Source organism: Geotrypetes seraphini, chromosome 14 (genome assembly GCF_902459505.1).
Source record: "Geotrypetes seraphini chromosome 14, aGeoSer1.1, whole genome shotgun sequence".
NCBI lineage: Eukaryota > Metazoa > Chordata > Amphibia > Gymnophiona > Dermophiidae > Geotrypetes > Geotrypetes seraphini.
In genome coordinates, this window is record NC_047097.1 from 50337178 (window position 1) to 50361505 (window position 24328).

The window sequence follows — 24328 nt, forward strand, 5'->3', positions numbered from 1 at the left end:
CTTTATGCAAACAGCTAATATATTAATTTGTAAAGTTGCACACAACAGAAGGCAAAGATCATGCAATGAAGAGTTTCAAGTACATTCTAATTTCATAAAGGAAAATATAGATTTTGGTGGTCGTGGAAGGCAGAATTAGATCTTGATTTTTACACACAAAATAAAGACTTAAGGGTGTGGGGAGCTACTTTTCCTGAAGTTTTAGTGTGTGCTAAATGCTACACATCAAAGTTTATTTAAAATTTGATATACTGCTTAAGCATCTAAGCGGTGCACAAAAATATAAAATTTTTAAATGCCAGGGTATCACCTATTGAAACATTTGAGCACAGGTACAGGGGGGGAGGGTGATTACAGTCCTTGATAGCATAGATGTACAAGAAATGGTAAGTACAATACAACCTATTATGCCATCTGGCATTTAATGCTCACTAATAGCCATTGGCCTTCCCTAAGCTTTAGTAAAGAAACCCCTGAAACTGGTCCATGTAGACCGAGATTTTAAACTCTTTCCGCCTGAATAGTCAAAGTGGTTGAATAACCAAATTCATTTGCATGCTACATGGAATGAAATAAAAGAGCTCCGGTCCAATAATTTTGGGAAGTAATTAATGAGGAGGCAATTCCGTAACTGGGCCCTTCCCCTTGGGTGATCAAAAGGCAGATGGTGGAAACCTATTCTATAAAGAAAGTAAGCATCTAATCCTTAGAGTTGTAGGCCAGGTCATCTTCTAAATTAGAAGCTTGACTCGGTTTACACAAAGATCTTAGTTTTTGGATTTTTGTCTTCTACTCCTTCAAGTTCTAACACTTCTTCCATGTAAGAACAACAAATCCGCACTAAGAATATTTTATTTAAAATGTAGAAAGCTGAATTTAATGAGTTTCAGAATGTGGAAAAAAATGTTTCTAATGATTTCCTTTATTGGATTCTAGCGTAACCTGGCAAAGAAACACCTAACTTGTAGGTGCTTGCACTTATGCCAGCTGTAGAGCTCCTCACCTGTGTATGTCCCCCCCCCCCCTGTGAATACACACTATGTAATTTAAGTGGATAGTTGCAGACTAGTGCATATGCACTAGGATTCTAAATGTGTGTAAATGGTACTGCCTTGGTTATAGAATTGGCACAATTTCTTTTAAAGCTGAAACCCTACTTGCAGTCATGTCTTCCCTTTGATCTCCCTGTCGTGCTGGTTACTATATAACTGAATACATTTACATAAATAAGGAATATTAATGAAAATACAAATTAGCACATAAATAAAAATTGGGAGAATACGAGAGGAGATGATTGAGCCTAGTTGAACCAGTAGTGGAAGAATGTCAGTTTTTAATCATTTCTGATCCAATTCACCATCCGTACCTCCTCCCTCTCTGATGTTAGATGGGCAGGGTCTGAGGGCAGAAATGTGGGAGGGAGTCCCCTAAATGTCTCTTCATGCTATGCTTCAGCTTGAAAATGCTTGGAGACCAAAGGCAACTACCCTAGCTTCCACACCTAATGCCAGCCCTGTTCCCCTATCTTCTTCCTCACAATAGAAAACATGGCACTAATGGCATCCTAATTAGACCCATGAGACACATTAGTCATAAAGCAGCCAGTGCTCATGAAGTGTGGCCTTCAATCGTTATTCCCTTTAAGCTGATCAGGAGGGTCCTTGACCTACAGTCCTGCCACTAGGAGGTGCTGGTTAATCCACATTTTCAATAGCGAGGGGCAGGCAAGCTCTGCAGGACTCCAGGGAACCTGCCTGTCCCTTGCGATTGAAAATACAATAGTGAAGCACTGGCAGAAATACTGTTGGAGGACTCCCATTCAGCTTAGAGAGGGAACAGTGACCTTGCTGGAAACAGTTGACTCTGGTTGCCTGATTCTTGTAACATGCTCAAGTAAACGGCAAGACCTGACCCTTTACTCTGCATTAAACTGGCTTTGGTTTTTTTTTCTTCAGGACAGATTGATCCAGTAGTCCTGATTTTATCCTATTGCACACAAGGATATTTGCTCTGATTTCCCTGTTGCATTCCCTAATTAAATATTAAAATACCATGCAATGGGATAAAACCTAACCTGTATCAGCCTGACCTGAAAATCTGTAGCCAGCTGGCAACTCTGTCAACCAGTCTAATCAATTGAGGACTAGTTCTCTTGAAGGTGTGTAGAATGAAACAAAGTGATCAAGGAATTGGGTCCTTGGCTTTGTTCCGATGCTTATTAGAAGCATCTCATTATATTGGGTGCTTTCTAAAGATTCTAGAATATGTAAGAATTCATCTGTTAACATCTTAACAGGTGAGAGAAACCTATGTATTAAAATCTCATAGAATGTTTCAAAAACTAGCCAGTATAAGCCACTAACAGATGAATTATGTTGGCTTGGTTTGTTTTGGGATTTTTTTAATTAGACTAGTTCAGAGGTTAACAAGCAGGGTTTTGCTACAAAACTATGGGACCAATGAAGCAATGTGGCTATCCTTCTTTTTTTAGTTAATAAAAATAAAATCTCAGAGCTTTTTTTCATAACCTTGCATCCAGTAGTTCAGTGGGTCGGTGATTGGAACCCTTCGCTAAGTGGCAGTGCTGAGGTCCTGATTTGCTTGGAAGGGGATACCATGAGACACAAGGTGCAGTTAAGCTACGAGCATACAGTTTTGACCCATTCATTAAAAATAAGTCATTGGCCAACTATTTAATTCTAATCACAGAGTAACAAAATAGTCTCTTTATTGCATAAATATAATAGTCTCTTCTCAGTAAACGAAATAAAAACTGGAATCATTGTCTCTCTACGAACTCCTCCAACAGGCATTTCTTACTGTGCCTGTAGAAATCCTAGCAAAGGTCAAACCTTCCAAAAAGTGGCTATAAATGACCCTGCTACGTCAGCAATTTAGGCTCTTTCGGGCAGCACAACAAGGAGGCTGAGTTTTCAGCAATGTTTACAGGAGCTCATTAGAAAGCATTCTGGCAGAAATGGAGAATTTACACATAAACATGATTCTGTTAAACTATGACATTCATATTAGAGAATGACACGGTGACAAAATTCATCACCGTTCCCGTCCCCGCGGATAACCGCGGGAAATAATCCCATGTCATTTTCTAGTGTCTATTTCAACCTCGGTCCTTCTACACCAGCATTCTTCAAAGCAAAGCTTGCGGGTCAGTGGCTGTGGCCATTCATGCACTGATTCTTATGTGAGCCAAGGATAATGAAGCCATTGTGACATCATTGATGTGATTGGCTCTTAGGCACTGGTGGAATGAGGCATTATGACATCACAATATCTGGATCCCAGAGACTGTCATTCTTTAGTGTCTATCTCAACCTCAGTCCTTCTACACCAGCATTCTTCAAAGCAAAGCTTGCGGGTCAGTGGTTGTGCCCAATTATACTCTGATTCTTCCCTCTCTCCTTAAAGAATGACATGAAGATGGTTTCCCGTGGTTATCCACGGGGACGGGAATGGTGATGAATTTTGTCACCGTGTCATTCTCTAATTCATATTCCCCAAAAGGCTAAGTACAATTAATAGGGTAGGGACATATTTCCTAAACTGTATTAAATATTTAATTTGGGTTTAGAAGCATATTAGTTGGTTAAGATGTTTAAATAAAATCCATCTGCATAGCAAATCCCATTACAACACAATAAATCCCATATTAAACATCTAATGCAGAATTTTATTCAAATGCAGGGAAGAGTTTGTGAAAGGGGTGCGAAATGGTGCGGTAGCCATGTTAGTCCATTTTTTAAGATAAGATAATAGAAATAAAACAAAAGGAATAAAGGTGGTACCCTTTTTATCAAGCTGTGTTGTTTTTTTTAATCACCGGCTGCTCCGGTAAAAGCGACGACCCTCATAGTGAACGTCGGAGCTTTTACCACGCGGCTGGTGATTTAAAAAACCCTAAAGCAGCTTGATATAAGGGGGCCTTGGTGCATTGCTTGATTAGCTGTCGAAGTTAATCCTTCTTCAGGTCAGAAATAAGAAAAAGTTGACAATACCAGCATATTAAGTGAAACATAAAAGCATTCCAATGATAGTTTCACAGGAGGAGGGAGGGGTGAAAGACAAAGGGTGTTGGGTGGGACAGGACTCATCAAAGACTTTCTATCGCATTACAAACCATGAAATTTTACTGCTCTGTCGCAGTCTTATCACCTATCCATATCTCTCTGTCTCTCACCCACCTGGCCCCTTTTGTCCACTCCTCCCTCCTCCTGTGAGACTTATCATTGGAATGCTTTTACATTTCACTTACTGCAAATATACTGGCATTTGTCAACATTTGCTTATTTCTGATCTGAAGAAGGGTTACCTCGAAAGCTAATCAAATAACGCACCAGTACAGGGGCAGGCAATTCCGGTCCTCGAGAGCCGGAGCCAGGTCAGGTTTTCAGGATCTCCACAATGCATATGCATGAGATGGATTTGCATGCACTGCCTCCTTGAGATGCAAATCTATCTCGTGCATATTTATTGTGGCTATTCTGAAAACCTGGCCTGGCTCCGGCTCTCGAGGACCGGAATTGCCTCCCCCTGCACTAGTACAATAAAAAAGGTATCACCTTTATTCCTTTTGTGTTGTTTTATTATTTCTATTTCTTTCCATATATTATCTTGAAAGGGGTATGGAAAGCAGTACAGAGATGTTAGCACATATTACAGTAATGTTAACTGCAAAGCAGCTTCTTACTATGGAAATTTTAACTGCACAGCAAAACTGCTTTCTACATTAAAAATGCTAGATTAACAGGTGGTAACATCACAACTGCTCCTCCTCCCTCTAGCAGTAAAACAAATCAGAGAAACATGTAACTAAACTCTGGAATTTGTTGCCGGAGAATGTGGTGAAATCAGTTAGTTTAGCAGGGTTTAAAAAAGGTTTGGATAATTTCCTAAAGGAGAGGTCCATAGGCCATTATTGAGATGGCTTGGGGAAATCCACTGCTTATGCCTAGGATAAGCAGTATAAAAATCAGTTTTACTACTTGGGATCTAACTAGGTATTTGGGACCTGGGTTGGCCACTTTTGGAAACAGGATAATAGGCTTGATGGACTTTTGGTCTGTCTCAGTATGGCAGTTCTGATAGTAACCACATCCTCGTTCAATGCAAAAGGTTACTGTGAAGGTTTTGTTTCTAACATGCATTAAATTGTTCTATTAATGGTAAAAACCGTAAAAAGGCCCCTCATGTACAGTTGTTGGTTACTTCTGGCCTAATTTGTTTGGCGCAAGAAGGGACTGTCCAGCAGTCTCTAACTTCAGCCTGTACAGCGGAGATATTACGAAGGCCACTCCCCATCTCTAAGCTGCGCGTAACATGTGTGAGACGGCAGAGCGTTGCACAATCAGGCCGTCCCTCGCAGAACTGCATGTGGCAGCCGGCACTCTTTTTACAAACAGTCGGCCTGCAGCTGGGGTGCGGTAATATAGGGAAACGGGTAACCGTGGCTGGTGCGTGTCTGCTCACCAGTCCCAACCTTGGGTTGCCACGTGTGTCCGCCAGCCATCGGTTTTTGTTCTCTAGATGGTGCTTTCACATTGCTGCCGGAAACATTTGACGTCGATCTTGTGAGCTCCGGTGATGTCAAATTAATGAGCTACGTTATACGAGTGAGCCTGTGGAAACAACATATAAAACTTTCTACTTCAGTAAAGAACACAATTATAGAATAGCACGGAGAAGGCGCAGAGCAGGTAGGCGCATATGCGTTTGCTCACCCGCAGAAGTGCTAACATTTTATCATTTTAGTGCACAAATGGCTCTTACGTTAAGGGCTCCTTTTACTAAGCCGCAAATTTTTGCACGCGTTAAACCCACGCTACGCGGCTAGAACTAACGCCAGCTCAATGCTGGCGTTAGCATCTAGCGCGCGCGCGGCAATTTAGCACACGCTAAAACCACTATCGAAGCTTAGTAAAAGGAGCCCTAAGTGCTAAAGCTCAGAACATAAGAATTGCCGTTGCTGGGTCAGACCAGTGGTCAATCATGCCCAGCAGTCCACTCATGCGGTGGCCCTTAGGTCAAAGACCAGCGCCCTTACGGAGACTAGCCCTACCTGCGTACTTTCTGGTTCAGCAGGAACTTGTCTAACTTTGTCTTGAATCCCTGGAGGGTGTTTTCCCCTGTGACAGACTCCGGAAGAGCGTTCCAGTTTTCTACCACTCTCTGGGTGAAGAAGAACTTCCTTATGTTCGTACAGAATCTATCCCCTTTCAATTTTAGAGAGTGCCCTCTCGTTCTCCCTACCTTGGAGAGGGCGAACAACCTGTCCTTATCTGCTAAGTCTATTCCCTTCAGTATCTTGAATGAGGGGGATATTGCTTCTGAACATCCACAGATAGCGGCAACTAGTGCCACTATCATATATAACAGGGGTGCCCACACTTTTTTGACTCGCGAGCTACTTTTAAAATGACCAAGTCAAAATGATCTACCAACAATAAAATTTAAAAAAACACACAACGCACACTGTACGCATAGAATTGTTAATTATCATTCCTATTCCGGGGTTTTTTCAAAGAGGTCAAAGCAGATGACTCTATGCACTGTCACCTCAGTAACAACCATACAAAAATAGACAAATACCCACCCCCTCCCTTTTTACTAAACCACAATAGCAGTTTTTAGCGCAAGGAGCTGCGCTGAATGCCCAGCGCTGCTCTCAACGCTCATAGGCTCCCTGCGCTAAAAACCACTATTGCGGTTTAGTAAAAGGGGACCATATTGTAAAATATAGACAGCAGATATAAATTCAGACACATTTTGATCACTAAATTTAAAATAAAATCATTTTTCCTACCTTGTCTGGTGATTTCATGAGTCTCTGGTTGCACTTTTTTCTTCTGACTGTGCATCCAATCTTTCTTTCAGCCTGTATGCTTCCTCTCCTCCACACCTCATTCCCTCCCCCAACTTTTTCTTCCTTTCTCCCTGACCTTTCTTTCTTTCTCTCTTCATGCCCCCTTTCTTTTTTTCTGTTTTTCTTCTTTCCTTTTGTTTCCCTGCCTGCCCCCTTTCTTTCTTTCTCCCTGCCCTTCCCCAAGCCACTGCCACTGCCGCTGCCGCTGCCATCGGCGAACAGGACCCAAACGCCACCAATGGATAACGCCGCCGCCGCCCCATGCTCTCTCTGCTTCGGGCCGATCAATCTTCCTCTCCCCGACGACAATTCTGCCATCGGAGAGGAAGTTCCGCCCAGCCAGGCAGCGATTGGCTGGCCCGAACTTCCTCTCTGACGGCAGAATTGATGTCGGGGAGAGGAAGATTGATCGGCCCGATAGATCGCCAAAGAAAAAGTGAGTCCTGGATGATCGACTCACTTTGCCTTGGCGAGCTACTGGTCGATCGCGATCGACCTATTGGGCACCCCTGATATATATTATATCAATATTGTGTGTATGTGTGTGTATATGTATATATAAATATAAATATATTGCTTTCTAGGATAAGCAGCATACAATCTGCTTTACTCTTTATGGCCTGGATTGGCCGCTGTTGAAAACAGGATACTGTGCTTAATGGACTGTCCCATTATGGCAACTTTAAGCAACAAAAAATATCAGGGCCTTGCTTTTCATTTCCAAAGTTCTTGGAACAAGCTTTGTAAGGCCAAAACAAAAAGATTCTGTGGAGAGTTGATGTTCCTGAGCTGGACTATATTATGCTTGATAATCCACAGAAAGACCTATAGACATATAGGACCCAATCCACTAGAAACAGGGGACCCAACATTTTGACAAAGTATGTCTTCCTCAGGGGTCCCTATTGTCCGTAAAGGAAAACTCATGGATTATCTACTGATCCATTTGCTGAATAAAGCTCCGCAAAACCGCCCCCCTGCATGCGTCGCTTCCCTTACCCTGTACCTCTGTAACATTCCTGGCATGAGCAGCAACCCCCAAGCTGGTGTCGTGCCAGCATCGGCTGTTCCTCTGACATCACTTCCTAGGTGCAGATGCAGGAAATGACATTGGAGGAAGAGCTGATGCTGGTGCAATTGGCTTGACCAACTGGCTTGACCAATAAGGGCTTTAGGCTCCTCCCTCAGTAGCTGGATACAGAGGGAGGTGCCAAAGACCTGTTTGACTCAGACGCCTATGGTCCCCCCTCTTGGTAGGGGCCTTAGGCATCTGAATCAGTCAGGTCCTTTGGCCCCTGCCTGTGCATCACATTATGCACCGGGGAAGGGAAGGCCCATCATTTAGACAGGCGGGCCCGCAGCAGGAGCCTGAGAGCAGGCTTCCTGCTTCCAACATTTTAAAAAGGGATGGGGAGGATCAGGGGGGGATGTCCAGTGGCAGGAGGGAGTAGGCATCCCTCCTGCCATTTTTTTCGGTGGGGGGGCAGTGCCTCCTGGGTGCCTGGCACGTGGGGGGGCCATGGTGCGGGGATGCTCTGCATAGCAGGAGGGATTGGGCATACCTCCTGCCATTTGTTTTGGGTAAGGGGGGACAGTGGCTCAGGGGGGGTCTGGCTCGAGTGGGCTGCCGTCATCAGCAGTGGGGGACTTTTTCTCTTTTTTTTATGGGACAGATATTTTACGTGTGTAACACACGCAACATATCTGTGCCAATGAAAAAAATAAAACAGGTTGTCGGTTTTTACAAAGGCTAAAAACCCTTGTTTTTGGAATAGCCAAGCAATGTTAGTGCATCAGTCACTTGGCTATTTTGCATGGGGTTTTAGCTAATTTGCATGGCCAGGTTGGAAAATGGGTGATCGAGGGGAAAAACACGCGGTGGCCCATTTTGTGCATCGGGTCAATAACAGCTGTAAAAACAGGTTTAGCGACGATCGCTGACTTTAGTGCATCTAGCCCTTAGTGTTTTGGGTCCAATTTCCTGGCAATCGATGACTCTCACTGAAATTGCAGTTTGCAGTTTTAAGAGAAGCTTTCTTACCCTCCATTCTGGCAAGTTAATGTTTTCCGTATTCCTAACAGAAGTATAGGGAGATGTCAAGGCGCAGGCTCTTGCAAGTTTGCTACAGATGTCTGTCTTCAGTGCCTGTAGAGGAAGAGAAAATCATGTTTTTAGTTTAGACAAGACTGAGAGAGACCATCCCTTGTCTGAATTGCTATTCCCAATATCAATGATCACTGGGATGCTCATACTTTTATCAGACAAACTATTAACAAGTATTTGCAGTAATGTAGTCATCTACCCTGAGAAATTAAAAAAAATATATTTATTTTTAAAAAGTTATATATTATATATTAACTATACGGTTTACAAAAATTACAATCATAACAATTCAAACACCACATACAGACATAATTGCAGAACAACTCTCATTTAAAAAAAAACCAAACAACTAACACAGGAATGAACTAACAAACAATTGATTTTTCAACATTTTCTTAAAATTCATCCTCCCAGCATAGTACCGCAAAATTCCAGGCAACGCATTCCAAAGCTTAGCACCTGCCACAGACAGCATCGCTGCACCAATCCTAACATGAGAGATTGACATTAGAGAATGACACGGTGACAAAATTCATCACCGTCCCCGCCCCCGCGGATAACCGCGGGAAATAATCCCATGTCATTTTCTAGTGTCTATTTCAATCTCAGTCCTTCTACACCAGCATTCTTCAAAGCAAAGCTTGCGGGTCAGTGGTTGTGACCATTCATACTCTGATTCTTCCCTCTCTCCTTAAAGAATGACATGAAGATGGTTTCCCGCGGTTATCCACGGGGATGGAAACGGTGATGAATTTTGTCACCGTGTCATTCTCTAATTGACATCTTACCCTCTAAGCTCAGTTTCATACTATTTTCTGATCTCAGACACCCTCTAGGCTGATAAATTATGTGAGTCATTCTTGGGACATATATATTCTTTATAATTCAGTGTTTCTCAACTCGGTCCTGGAGTACCCCCTTGCCAGTCATGTTTTGAGGATATCCACAATGAATATGCATGAAAGAAATTTGCATATAATGGAGGCAGTGTATGCAAATCAAGTTTATGCATATTCATTGTGGATATCCTAAAAACCTGACTGGCAAGGGGGTACTCCAGAACCAAGTTGAGAAACACTGCGCTATGTCACTCTGCTCAGCCTAGAAACTAATTCAGCAGCACTTAGTCTTGGCCATTAACCACTGCAGCGCTCTCTGGTTGGTGCTGGGACAGGGCAGACACAGAAATTATCCGGACACCACTGATGTTCAACGTTGGTGCATGGATAGCTAATCGAGGAAGTAGGATCTCACAGAATGCAGTCCTGGCTATGCCCAGGGATATCAGCCGAGCCCAGATAACTTCCAATAAACTGCAAAGACCTGCATAGTCAGTGCTGGTGGCCTCCCTCACAGTGCAGTCATTTCACATCAAAAATCTAAAATGAACGCAGAATGTTTGGGATATAGTAACGCATTCAAAATGGTGTGGAGCCCATTGATTGCATTTATTGAGTCACAATAACTGTCATGTACCTTTCCTTTTATTTGACTTCCTTATACATCCAGGGTGGGGAATGTATTATTGTTTGCTATATTTAATTATCTATATTATTGAAATTAAATATGTACTTCTATTAATTATGGGGAGAGGGGGGAGAGAAAATGATTGTTTTTTGAATTATTTGTGTATTTAAAGTGCATTCTGTGTAGTGTTTATGTTTTAAATTCATTGTATGGCACTGTTAACATTTGAAAATTAATAAAGATTTATTAAAAAAAAAAAAAATCTAAGATGAAGAAAATACTAGCCAAAATAGAATCCAACAGGAGATGTTTTAGGGAACATTTTATCAGAGATCTACAGAGAGTGTTATGAAGATTTTAACAATGGAGAGTTGACCCCCTGATGTTGGCGAGGTCAACAACCTCAAGCAATGTAAAACTCCACTGTTTTCTTTTACTCTTTCCTTCCTCCATCCAGGCTGCACTTTTCTTTTACTTCCCCTCGCAGCTGGCCCAAAGGTATCTAGCACCCTAGGTATTATCTGGTCTTATACCTGGATATCTAGTGGATTCATTCACATTTGTTAATGTAATGTAAAACGATCTAGATGTCACTTCCTAGGCGCGGGACCAGGAAGTGATGTCAGAGGAAGAGCCGACACTGGTGTGACAACAGGTTGGGGAGTTGCTGCTCACACTAGGAATGTTGCAGAGGTATGGGGGAAAGGAAGTGGAGCATAAACGGCAGGGGGTGGGGAAGGAGCTGGTGGAGGTGGGGGGGCAGAGAAGAGGGCGGGAGAGGGACACCTCTCACCCTCGCTACACCACTGTATGGGAGTGGGGAATAAGAGAAGATGAACACAAAGGAAATAGGTAAGTAGGAGGGCTGAAAGATTAAATGGGAGAAGGGATTAAGAAGAGGGTGAGTGGTATAAAGGAGTGATAAAAAGAATGAGGTTAAAATCTGAAAGGAAAGACGCAGAAGCAGTTGAGAGATAACGAGATCCTTTCAGAAAAAGAGAAAGATTGTGATGAGAATAAAGGAAGATGGAAGAAAGAAGAGAAATGAAAAAGAAAAAGTAAGAAAACTGACTTGAAAGTGTGAGAGGGTGGGGGAGAATGATTGACAGAAAAGACTGGAGAATTATTTTATTTCGGTGAAATGTTTTGGAAATTATCAATTTTTAATAAATATGGGCACAATATTCAAAACCGTTTAAACAGCCAGGAAAAGCTCCTGGCTGTTTAACTCGCCTGTCCGGAGCTAATCAGGCATTTTCAGTGGCAATTAACTACCGTAGATGGTGCCACTAAAAATGCCCAGCCAGAATTGGCTATTATGGGGACATTCTTGGGGTGGAGTTGGCACTTAACTGGCTATGTGTCGGCTTTTGGCACTTAACCAGCTAAGATAACTGCATAAATAGGACCGCCAAATATTGCACTTAACTGGGTATGTTTTCACCAGCTCGGTATACCTTAAAAATTCAATGCCGGAGCCTAGACATGGCTTGGCATTGGCTTTCCAGGTATAACACCAGTGGCGATCAGCAAAACACCGACTGCTACTGGCTGAATATTGGGCCTTATGTGTTTTGCTCAAAATATCTCACAAACTGTTCTGCAGAATCTGGCCATTGAATCTACCAGGAAGTTGCTGCAGGACACTGAAGGTCTTGATTATAATCAACTGCAGAAGTAGATGAGCTTTCATCTACATAAGAAAAGAATCCTATGGAATTTAGGCAGCTAAAACCTCCGTCCCCTCACTTATACTGCAGACGTTGATTTTCTTATGCGGCAGGGGAGCCCCTTGCAAACCATCTGAGCCTTGTAACTAAAGGGTGTTAAGCGCTTATCCCTGAATTCCTCTGTACAGTGCCACTGTTTGCAATATCGTATGCGGAGCAGCTTATTCCTCTGAGGATGCGCCTAGCGAAACGGGGTTCTCCCATGAGGATTTGCGACTGTTTGTTTCCTACACAGTCTTAGGAAGAGCAGTACGAGATAAGTGGCGATTTGGTGATTTTTGTGCTGTTAAAATGTTGGCTGTTTGTGTGGGATTTTGTAGCACTATTTGAAAGACTCTGAAGTACCTGATGTCTGGTGAGGAGGGGGCCTAGGCATTGTTGTAATAAATAGCCGGTGGAGGGTTGTTTTTTTTTTAATAACCTATGACTGTTATGGGATCACTTGTGCTTGTACTAATGCAGGGGTGGGCAACTCCGGTCCTCGAGGGCCGGAATCCAGTCGGGTTTTCAGGATTTCCCCAATGACTATGCATTGAAAGCAGTGCATGCAAATAGATCTCATGCATAGTCATTGGGGAAATCCTGAAAACTCGACTGGATTCCGGCCCTGGAGGACCGGCATTGCCCACCCCTGTACTAATGCATGCACCTGCGTTTTTGTGTTCCCTAGTCCTTTGAGGCTTGAACTGAGGTCTTTTTTTTCTCCACCTTGCTTATTTTTCTGCTTATATGGTCCTTCGCTGCCTTCCTGACTTCAGAAGAGAGTGGACTTTATTTGTGATTTAGGGCTATTCTATAACCCCGCATGCAACTTTTAGGAACGCTCCGGCCACTCCCCTGTCCATGTTCCCTACTGAGTTGCATGGGGTTATAGAATATGGCGTAGGGTGATGCACACCCGAATTTCGGTTATTGCCAATTAATTGCAGTTAATTGGAGCATAAGTTAAATTTGCACACAGATCAAAATTTCAGCACTGAAATCATGGCAACGTATACAGAAATTCAGGGGTAAGGGCTTGACACCCTTACAAGGCCCCAGACTGTTTGCATAAGAAAATCAACGTCTGCTGTATAAGTGAGGGGACGGAGGTTTTAGCTGCTTAAATTCCACAGGATTCTTTGCTTATGTAGATGAAAGCTCATTAACGTCTGTATTCACGTCTTTTGAAATATCGATTGGTATCTTATGAAATAGCACTTTCTGAGATTCTCCCATAAATTTAAAATTCAGTCAAAAGCAGATCAATGGATAAAACAGTGTCAGCTGCATTATAATTACTAAATTATACAATTTAGCATTACTCACCAGAATTATTAATATGAGAATAGCCAAGATTAGCAAGCTACACATGACAATGATGGCTACTGCATATCCTGGGAAAGAGCTTTCAAGCTGAGGAACTGGAGGTACAGTAGTTGTAGAAGGTGCAATTACTAAAGAGAACATCAAGATAAGAGTTATTTGAAGGAAGAGAAATAATTACAACTCTAATCACCTTCCTGAGCAGACCAGACTGGCCATTTTGGCTATTATCTGCCATCTGCTACTTGATTTGTTTGTCAGGCCTTACAATGAATCTAGCTTTGATCAAGAAAAAGAGGCTACACACACAGTGAAAACATACATAAGAACATAAGTGGTCCATCATGCCCAGCGGTCCGCTCAAGCGGCGGCCCTTTTGGTCAAAGACCAGCGCCCTAACTGAGACCAGCCCTACCAGCGTAGTAGGGTTCATGGAGTTTGGTGGAAATTAGTTTTATACAAGACAATATGAGATTATATTTCTTTCTTTTTGCAGCCAAATCAGTTAAATGTCAGCTGGGCCATGTTGCCATACTAGTGACCCCACTGTCTTTAATGACAATGGGAACTCCCTACACTCTTAGGATGCAGAAATTGGCTCTAAAGCACTATTCTATAAATGATATATATTAATTGATGAGCCATGGCTGCCTGCTCTGTGATCCCCTGCCCATGATTGCTGTGTACTCCCAGCACACCCCTACCCCCAAAGCAGCCCCTTTCCCTCTCCCCCTGCTTGCCTGCCATGCCTGCCTGCTCCCTGTGCATCAGCATCAGCATTTCCCTCCCCCTCACCTGTTCCTTCGTAGCAGCATGGAGATAAAATGGCTCCCTTAGTTCTTTGCTGGATTTTTTTTTTAAGTTTAAAGATGCCGACGCGGCTCCTCTCACGATCCGGCCTGCGTCGGAAGCCTTCTCTGACACAGGAGGAGCCAGGGTGGCAGTTTTAAATTAAAAAAAAAAAAATCCAGTGAAGAACTAAGGGAGCCATTTTCAAAGCCGCCGCCGCGGCTCCTCTCATGAGCTGCACTTATATTATGTCGGAAGATGAGAGAGGAGCCGCGGCGGCGGCAGATTTGAAATGAAAATAATTTATGCGGCCAGCCGGCTCCCTCGAAACCCTCCTCCCCCCCCCTTTCCCTTCCCGCGGTCCGTCTGGCTGCGGTGCGGCCTGTGGAGGCGATCAGCTTGTGACGTATTAGCGCGCATGCGCACTCCTTGGGCCACAGACCTACACGCACGGAACACGCAAATAGCAATGCACATGCGCGGCTAGCTCTTTATTATATTAGATAAACTATACACTATTTTAACTCATACGTTTGTTATTCCTTTTTTTTTTTTCTAAAATATTGGATGTTATTAGAAAGTTTGAACTGCCACTGATGCCAACCATTAACTCAGATTTCATTTTTGAGAAAATAATGGGAAGATTTTTCATTAGTTTCTTCAAATCAAATAGTTTCTAATTTAAATAATACATATTGTAAACTTGATCCTTTATCTGTATATAAGGCTAAGAAGACGAACAGTGTAAATCCATAACTGGTTTGATAAACCGATCCCCGAGTACAGGTATAGTACTCTTATCTGTACCCTTCTCTACTGCCAACTCCAGACTCCGTCCCTGCTATCTTGCCACACAGTATGCCTGGAACAGCCAGCCTAAGTCAGTAAGCCAAGCTCCATCTCTGGCAGTATTAAATCTAGGCTAAAAGCCCACTTTTTCAAGGATGCTTTTAACTCCTAACTCCCACTCACTTGTAAAGTACTCATGTCTGTTTTATCATTCCCTTTTAATTCCATGGTAAGCTTGAAAGGTCACTTTGGGCAGCCACAAAACTTAGAGACTTGAAGAAAGCAACAGGTTTTATTAGCATACATATGCGACTTCTGAGCTCCAAGCTGGCTTCAGAAGTCCCGAAAACAGTACTTCAAGGCTATACAACTGAATTCTAGAAAAAACTTTTCACGTGTTACTTTTCTTAACAATCATTGGTCCTAAGCTCACACTAGCAGGTCACTAGCAGGTCACTTATCTAAGCCCTGCAGTCTTTCTGTTACATGTCGTTTATGCAGAGATAGCCATAAGAAGTTAGAATGCCCAAGCTAACACCCAAGGCAGGCAGGCTAGAACATGAGATAAGTTAGGTCTGCAGCTAAACATAATTAGCATTTTATTAAACAGAAAACTTAGTTCAACCCTTAGGAAAACCAGTCCCAGACTCCTTCAAGCTGTATTGAGCAGGGATTGTTTCTTACATGTTTAATGTACAGCATTGCGTACATCTAACAGTGCTATAGAAATGATTAGTAGTAGTAACATTTTAAAAGAGCTGCTGTTGCACCTTTATTGAAAGGTGAAAAACTAGACTCTAAAATTCAAACTAACCATTGCCTTATATCATCAATACCTTTTTGGGCTAAAGGGCTTGAGAATGCATTTTTCTATGTTTTAGGAAATATTTGATACTTTTGGTCCCTAATGACTGTATGTTCACTCTTTTCTCACTTTGAACCGCCTTTGAGAAATATTTTGATTCAATTGTAATCTGTATTTTTCTGAGAAACATTTGGATATTTATTGTAACTCGCTGTATGTCCAGCTTTTTCTTATTGTAAACCGCCTCGAACTGAAGTTTTGGCGCATATAAGAATAAAATTATTATTATAACAACTTCAAGACTTTGAGAGTAAAAACTTATTTGATAATCATCAGTTTGAATTCTGACCCATACATAATATGGAAACACTTTTAGTATCTGTCTTAGATACAACTAAAATCGGATTTAATAATGGAAAACAGTACTTCAAGGCCACTTTGGATGCAATTGGACAGCAATTGACATTATAAATCATCAGATACTGATAAAAAGATTAGAGAACTTTGGTTTATCTGGTAAAGTTTCATCTTGGTTTGAATCCTTTTTGGAAAATCAGCAATTTCAAATAAAGACCAAATCAGATGCTTCTTCCTGGATGAGTGCTAAAATTCAGGTGTCCTCTAACCTTAAGGTCTATAAACCAGTGAGATCATTAAGATCTAATCTAATCTAATCCTTAGGTTTGTATACCGCATCATCTCCACGTTTGTAGAGCTCGACGCGGTTTAAAGTAGGAGAAATAGGAAGGAACTACAACAGAGGGTTAGAGGTAGAAGTGTGAAGAAAATTTAGAGGACTTGGGATGCCAAGATATAAGAGTTTCCTTGATTCCTAAGTCGGAGGGAGATTTACATTTTTTGAGAAAAGCCAGGTTTTCAGATGTTTGCGGAAAACTTGGAGAGAGCTCAAGTTCCGAAGAGGGGAGGTACGATTGTTCCAGAGCTCAGTGATTTTGAAGTGGAGGGAGGTCCCTAGCTTTCTTGTGTGGGAAATGCCTTTTAGCGAGGGGAAGGATAGTTTTAATTTGTGGGAGGATCTGGTGGGATTAGGGTTTGAGGAATTCCAAGAAAGAGGGATATTCCAACCTTTCAAACAATTAGTCTGTTAGGACTTTACTATTTTTCAAGTGGTTTTCCCCAAATTATGGAATAGTTTTTCTCTAGAATTAAGGAAAATTGACTCCTCAACGACATTCAGACAGCAGTTTAAAGTATACTTGTTTTCTAAGTCATTTGGGGCCACTTTTACAAAGCCGATAAGTGCACCAAAGCCCATTCAATTCCTTTGGGCTTTGGTACATTTGCCCTGGCAGCCTCGCTACTGTGGCTTTGGAAAAGGCCCCATCGGTGCGATGTACACTCCACGAAACTAACTAAGCTGACCTTCTGCTTTGAATTCCTGACCTCTGCTAAGTATAAGAAAGCTTTGTGTCAAGTGGATTCTCAATTGATCCTGTTGGCAGTACTAATTTGTTGTCTTGAAGGGACCTAAGCACACATGAAGGAGTACAAGGGATAGTTAACCAATTCAGATAACTGGGTTCTAAAGTATGCAATGACTTGTGAGTTACACAAATACAGGAGATTCAACCTCCATAAGGTAGAAAAAAAGAGGCGACCTGTGATGCTCAATCTGATTATTCACTGTGAATAAACAGATTGAGCATCACAGGTCGCCTCTTTTGTCTTCTTTTGTTCTACCACTTGTGAGTCAACATCAAAATTTTTAATTGAATGCGATATGAAACTGGTAACCAATAGTACTGAAGAATAAGCAGCATAACATGATAACATATTATATCCTAGCAATTTGATAGCTGTATTTTATTTATTGCTTTAAAATTTGTTTATTTAAAAATATTTATGACCCGCCTAGCCACAAATCTAAGCGAGGAAGGTTTGGAGTTGTCTGATGTTAAAAGTTGAGATTCCAGCATAAATGATGTTATACTAGTAATTTTTGACGTGAAGAATGCGTGAATCAGAGTAAGAAAATTCTTTTTGCCAACTAGATGTCTTACAGCTCTCAAATCTCTGAGGGTGTGGAAGCCTTTCTTTACAACTTCTGAAACTTGGTCTGAGAAACTTGGTCTGAGCGTCAACAATGACTCCAAGATATTTAAACTTTCTTAACCAGGGGAATGTTAGAATCATTAAAAGATAACTTTAAATCTGGCACGGGGGTACATAAGAACATAAGAAACGCCTTCACCGGATCAGACCTAGGTCCATCTAGTCCGGCGATCCGCACACGCGGAGGCCCAGTTAGGTGTTTTCTGTTGGAGACCCGGATTTCCCGTATCCCCCGATATGATTTGCAAGAAGGTGTGCATCCAACTTGCGCTTGAAACCCTGAACAATAGTCTCTACCACAAGCTCCTCTGGGAGAGCATTCTAAGCGCTCACCACTCGCTGTGTGAAATAGAACTTCCTGACATTTGTCTTGAACCTGTTGCCACACAGTTTCAGGCTATGACCTCTTGTCCGTGTCACATCAGAAAATGTCAGTAATGCTTCTTCCTGGTCTATTTTGTCAAATCCTTTTAATATTTTAAAAGTCTCTATCAAATCCCCTCTCAATCTTCTCTTTTCGAGGGTGAACAGTCCCAGTTTTCTGAGGCGTTCTTGGTAGCTCAAATTCTCCATACCTTTGACTAGTTTTGTGGCTCGCCTCTGCACCCTCTCCAGTAAAGTCACATCCTTCTTGAGGTATGGAGACCAGTGCTGGCTTTTATTGAAATTTACAACAAGCTTATTCTTGTTTAGCAATGAAATAATCACTGTGTTAAATTGATAGGATCAATTTTTTGCTATAAGTAAGATGTTGTCTACGTAACAGTAGATCTTGATTCCACATTCTTCTACTAATGTCAGCAAGGGAGCCAGAAAGATGTTGAATAAAACATGAGATAAAGCATAGCCTTGAGGAACACCGCAAGGCAGCTGAAAGCGGGAAAATTGGGAGTGAGCAGTGATAACAAAGTAGGTTCTATTTTCAAGGAACGACATGAACCATCCCAGTGTTGAGGAGCAAATGCCCATTTCTGCTAATCTGTTAAGTACTAGATCATGATCTACTAAGTTGAATGCTGATGTAAGATCCAAAGAAACTGCAAAGGCTAGATAACCATTATCCAAAATTTCTAATACATCATTAATGAATCTACAAAGAATTGTTTCTATACTATGATTTGTTCTAAATCCTGCTTGTGTGGCATTTAAAGTATTTGTTTTGTCTATGAAAGTAATAACCTGACCCAGAACAACTTGTTCTGTGATTTTGCTAAGACAACATAGATTGGAGATTGGTCTACAGTACAGTGCTCAGTGTTGGATGTTCCAAGTTTACAAGATTTGAGAATGGCTGTAATAAAAGTATGTTTCCATGTGTCTGGGAAAATTTGCTCTAAGCTTTGATTAACCATTTGTAAGATAAAAGGAACACAACAATGCTTGACTAAGGTTACCAGATTTTACTATTGTAAAATCCGGTCCCATGGCTCCCACTCCCCGAAGGCCCGCCAAGTTCTACCCAGCCCCACCCTTCTCTATTCTACCCCAGCCTCGCCCCCCCCCCACCTCCGCCCCACCCCCCTCAACCTGTTCTTTTGCTCAGAGCCGTGTCGGAAAGGCATCTGTGCATGCACAAGTGTCGGCGATCGTGGGCAGCCTTCTGGCAGGAGGGGTTGGGCACCCTCCTGCCGGTGATCGTCGTGGGGGAGGGGGGGACAGGCAGCCGCTATACCTATCGCGGCAGTGAGATCCCTTGTTGCGATAAGTGTAGCGGCCACATCGGGTTTATTTTAGGTGGGCATAGGCCCGATTCTGTATAGGACGCCCCTCCCAGGCGTCCTATACAGAATCCGAGCCTCAGGGCAAAAGACTGGATAGCACCTCTCTTGCTGCTGGACTACTGTCTTAAGGTTCTAAGAATATTAGACTAGTATAGAGAGCCTTAGGATTATATCGTATGCTTTATTTAGTGTTTGATTCTTAGCAAGTAATGAAACGCAATTGGCCTAGAGTTGTCAGACTCATTGCTTTTGTCCTTATTTTCTGGGTCAAACAGATTCTCCTTGTTCTCAACCATTCTTTATTAGTTATTGTTTGCAGAATGCCATTTCACTGTACTGCTAATTTCGGATGTGAACTCGACAAATGTTTTAACCAGAATTCATGGATTTCATTATTTCCTGGGGATCTTTCTAACTTGTTTTTCAACTGTTTTACTTGTTGTCACAATATCTGTCATCAGCTTCTCTTTCTCAGTCCATTGTGCCTTTTAATTATACTCTCTTTGGTTTCTCCACAACATTTTCCAAAGATTGTGTTTGGTACTTTATCAGGACATGCAGTGGTTTCATTCGTTTGTTGACCAGGTTCAAGGCTTCTGTAGAACGAGTGTTGATTTGTTCTTTACTGGTTGTTATGTCTGTACAGGATAATTTTGTTTTCATAGCACAGAATTTCCTATGGTACAGCCACATTTTTTTTATTTAGTTTTTCTCATACATCTGAGATGATATTGTGATCAGTGCTGTACTTTTTAATAAGATGAAGTTTTACTCTTTTTATTTTTAAGCAGGCCTCCTCTCCGATTCCTCAAATTGCTCACATCTTCCCAAACCTTTCTGATTTTCTGTTCTAAGAAGATTTTCTGGTTTGACTTTCTGTATTTCCATTTTAGATCATAATAATATTAGACATCAATATAAAGCAAATATAAATAAAAATGACTCTCAGATCAACCTCCCACCTGACCACGTTACCTCCCCTATTTAGAACCTCTCAAAGTCCCCATCATATGCTTTAAAAAGAACTCTTCCTAAAATACTTTATTGAACAAATAGATTTAACTTTCTACCTACAAATCAATGGGTCAACATTAAAAGCAATTTAAACGGCTCCTGGCCAGTTAAATCACCTATTCAGGGCTGTTAATTTTCAGCAGTACTTAAACAGTTAGTGCCCTATACAGAATCTGGTCCTAACTTCGGAATCAGTGCTCAAGTTGTTTTTTTTAATTGGTGTGGTAATTGACCATGCCAGTCTTCAGCCAATCAAAAAAGAAAAATTAAAATGAGCAATTAAGAGTTCAGCGTCAAACTCTTAGGACACCTAGCAATGCCTAAGTGGAGACACTCTCCGATGCCTAATGACACCTATCTGAAAAGTAGGGGTAGTTAGGGGTGGAGAATAGGTGTAGTTGACTTAGGGATTGTTTGGCGTTCAACTTAGGCCCCAGTATATTAGGCCAGGTAAAACCTTGCCTAATATACAGATGCCTACCTCCAGGATGCCTAGCAACACCTAGACACCGCTAGGTGGCGTCCAGAAATGGCACCTAGCGTTGATTGACAACCAAGCCAAGCCGCACCGTTTATAATATCCGGCCCTTAATGCCATGGAAAATAACAGATTAGCGTCGAACTGCAAAACAACCACTTTGAGGGCTTTCCAGGGGCAGGGGTGGGCCAGACCAGTTAAATGCCGACAATCAGCACTTACCTGGTCAGGTTAACCACATAAACAGGACTGCATGAAAGTCAGTTCTATCTGTATACAGTGACCTATAGCCCGTTAAGTACTAAATATTGCACTTAACCAGCTATGCACTATCCTGCTTCATAAACCCAGAAATTCAATGACAGAGCACGGATATAACTTGGCATTTCATTTCAGGGTTTAACGCTGGTGGCAGTCAGCAAAACGCTGATTACCGCCAGCTGAATATCAGGCCCTCAAAAATCAGTCCCCCTCTTTGCATCCAGTGGAATCTTGATTCCAAAAATTCAGGGCCATAATAGACAAAATCCATCCTTGAGTTGAAACTAAGTGGGCCAATTTTACTGATGCAGAATCCAACAACTCCCAAGAACTAGAATGCAAATTACAGCCAGGAACATAACTACATAATACAGTATATCAAACTAGCTGGCGTTCATCTTATCCAAGTAAAAAAAATATAGGGAAATCTAAAACTTACTAATGGAACTGGGTTCCACAGACAGGCCTCTGTTCTGCAGCTCATTCAGATTATTGACTATTGTTTGACAAACTTCTGCTTCAGATGGTCCACCTTCAAAGTAAGTTGGATTTGCATTTGCTATGACGGATCCTGGCCTGTTTAGCAGAGGGAAAAAGGCTAGGCATGAGATTACATTCATCTTAGTCCTAAAATGCAGGTATTTAGAATTTTATTCAGTGTTCTGGAGCTGGATTACAATAACGCAACAGTCCAGGTCTAAGCACTCATATGAATGATGATCACTGTCATTTGTTTTCAAAGTAGAGAAAAACATGCTTAAGGTACTCGGTCAACGCACCAAAAAAGCAATCTACCTAAACGTTATCAGCTTCACAACCACAGTTATTTGTGGAAAAATGACAAGTAGGGTGCATAACAGAACAATCCAATTTGCAGATTTTACAATTCTGAAGCGGTTTTGCAGATTGGTTCTTCAGTGATCTTGCAGCTGTAAAATTATGCACCAGAAACTAGGCAAAGTGGCAATTTTCCTCAAAACTTACCCCACCCCTCCTTTTACAAAACTGCGAAAGCAGTTTATAGTGCAGGCTAGTGCGATGAATGCTCTGCGCTGCTCCCAACACTCATAGAGTTCCTATGAGTGTCGGGAGCAGCGCAGAGCACTCAGCATGCCGGTCTGTGCCAAAAAACGCTTCGGCGGTTTTGTAAAAGGGGGAGGTTAGTGACGTCTCATAAATCTGTAGCTAAGGTTTTCTTGAAATACCGTTCGTGATATTGCATGGAATTTAGTGCAAACAAAATCCCCTTGAAGCCATGTTAGCAATATTTCAAGTCACTCATCTTTTATTGTAAGAGAAAGAACAACAAGAAAACACCAACAGTGGTTATCCAAAAGTGAATCACCACAAACAAGAGTCATGGTCCAGCAAATACAGGTCCAGCAAAGGTAAAAGATGATACAAAAGGGACAAAATTTACAATACGTACACAGAACACAAATGAATACATATGAAATGAAATGGAACCCCCCCCCAAAAAAAAAAACTCTGCCATATGAAAAAAATCATAAGAACATAAGAATAGCCTTACTGGGTCAGGCCAATGGTCAATCTAGCCCAATAGCTTGTCCTCACAGTGGCCAATCCAGGTCCCTAGTACCTAGCCAAAACCCAAGTAGCAGCAACATTCCAGCACCTCAAAGAATAGCAAGATTCCGGATCCAATGAGAGCAACATTCCAGAACTGAGATTTTTATGAGTAAGATATAGTAATATATATAGAAGATGATTTGAATTGATTTCCCAATACTTTTGTTGTAATTGTAAATTTGCATGCGCCATGCCACGCGCTAAAAAAATATTTTTATTTTCTTGGAAGGGTGCATGTTTGGGGGCGGAGAGTGCGTGTGACAGTGCTAATCAGCACTTGTGGCATCGCCATGTGCTAACTGATTAGCGTGGGCACTCTTACCGCCTACAAATGCGTGGCGGAAAGGGCTCATGCGGTAATATTTTTAATGGCCATGCGCTAACTGCGCAATTAGCGCAAGGCTATTAATTCCGGAAATAGGAAAATCTGACTATTTTCCAGCTGTGGCAAAAGTGGCCTAGACCCGAGGTAAGGGCACACTAAGGCCACTTTTGCCATGGCTTTAATAAAAAGGGTCAAAAAAATAAGAAAGAAAAAATTAACCACACAAAACACTAGATCCACAAAAGGTTAATTAACTGAAACCCCCCCCCCCAATTATGAAGATTTAATTAGACTAATGAAGGAAAGAATCTCCAAGGATCATAATAAATATCATCCAAATAGGAAATCGTGGCGTGGGTATCTTTCATTGATCCAAAACCTTCGTATACTAACGTGACCTAATTAATCACTAGTTAATAAATATATGTATCATACACTACTCAAAAAAATTAATTTATGTGTATTGACTTTTTAATTTATTTAATTTATATTCTTTTATTTGATTTTATTAAAAAAACATTTTAATTTCAGAACTGTACAAAATAGCATATCAAAAAGTGCAAATAAGCAAATAAGAAAATCAAAACTGTGCAAATAGTAAAACTTGTGATAAGCGATTTTGTACAAGTTTTGCTATTTGCACAGTTTTGATTTTCTTATTTTCTTATTTGCACTTTTTGATATGCTATTTTGTACAGTTCTGAAACTAAAATGTTTTTTAAATAAAATCAAATAAAAGAATATAAATTAAATAAATTAAAAAGTCAATACACATAAATTAATTTTTTTTGAGTAGTGTATGATACATATATTTATTAACTAGTGATTAATTAGGTCACGTTAGTATATGAAGGTTTTGGATCAATGAAAGATACCCACGCCACGATTTCCTATTTGGATGATATTTATTATGATCCTTGGAGTGGCAATTCTGACATTTTAATAAAATGGGCCCCATAGTAAGAAATAATAATAATAGCTTATAAACTAAATGCCATAA

At 41.3% G+C, this 24328-nt stretch overlaps 1 protein-coding gene across 2 annotated transcripts in view; it reads right to left on the bottom strand.

Moving 5' to 3' along the window:
• Positions 1-4984: 4984 nt before the first annotated feature.
• LOC117348498 (taste receptor cell protein 1) overlaps positions 4985-24328 on the bottom strand; it is a 47059-nt gene continuing 27715 nt past the window's right edge. For both annotated transcript variants that reach the window (XM_033920714.1, XM_033920715.1), the window contains 4 exons: positions 21853-21989; positions 13487-13614; positions 8919-9023; positions 4985-5633 (listed from right to left, as the gene is read on the bottom strand). In XM_033920714.1, coding sequence (XP_033776605.1) covers positions 5607-5633; positions 8919-9023; positions 13487-13614; positions 21853-21989 — 397 coding nt within the window. In that variant the 3' untranslated portion in view covers positions 4985-5606. The remainder of the gene's footprint in view (positions 5634-8918; positions 9024-13486; positions 13615-21852; positions 21990-24328) is intronic.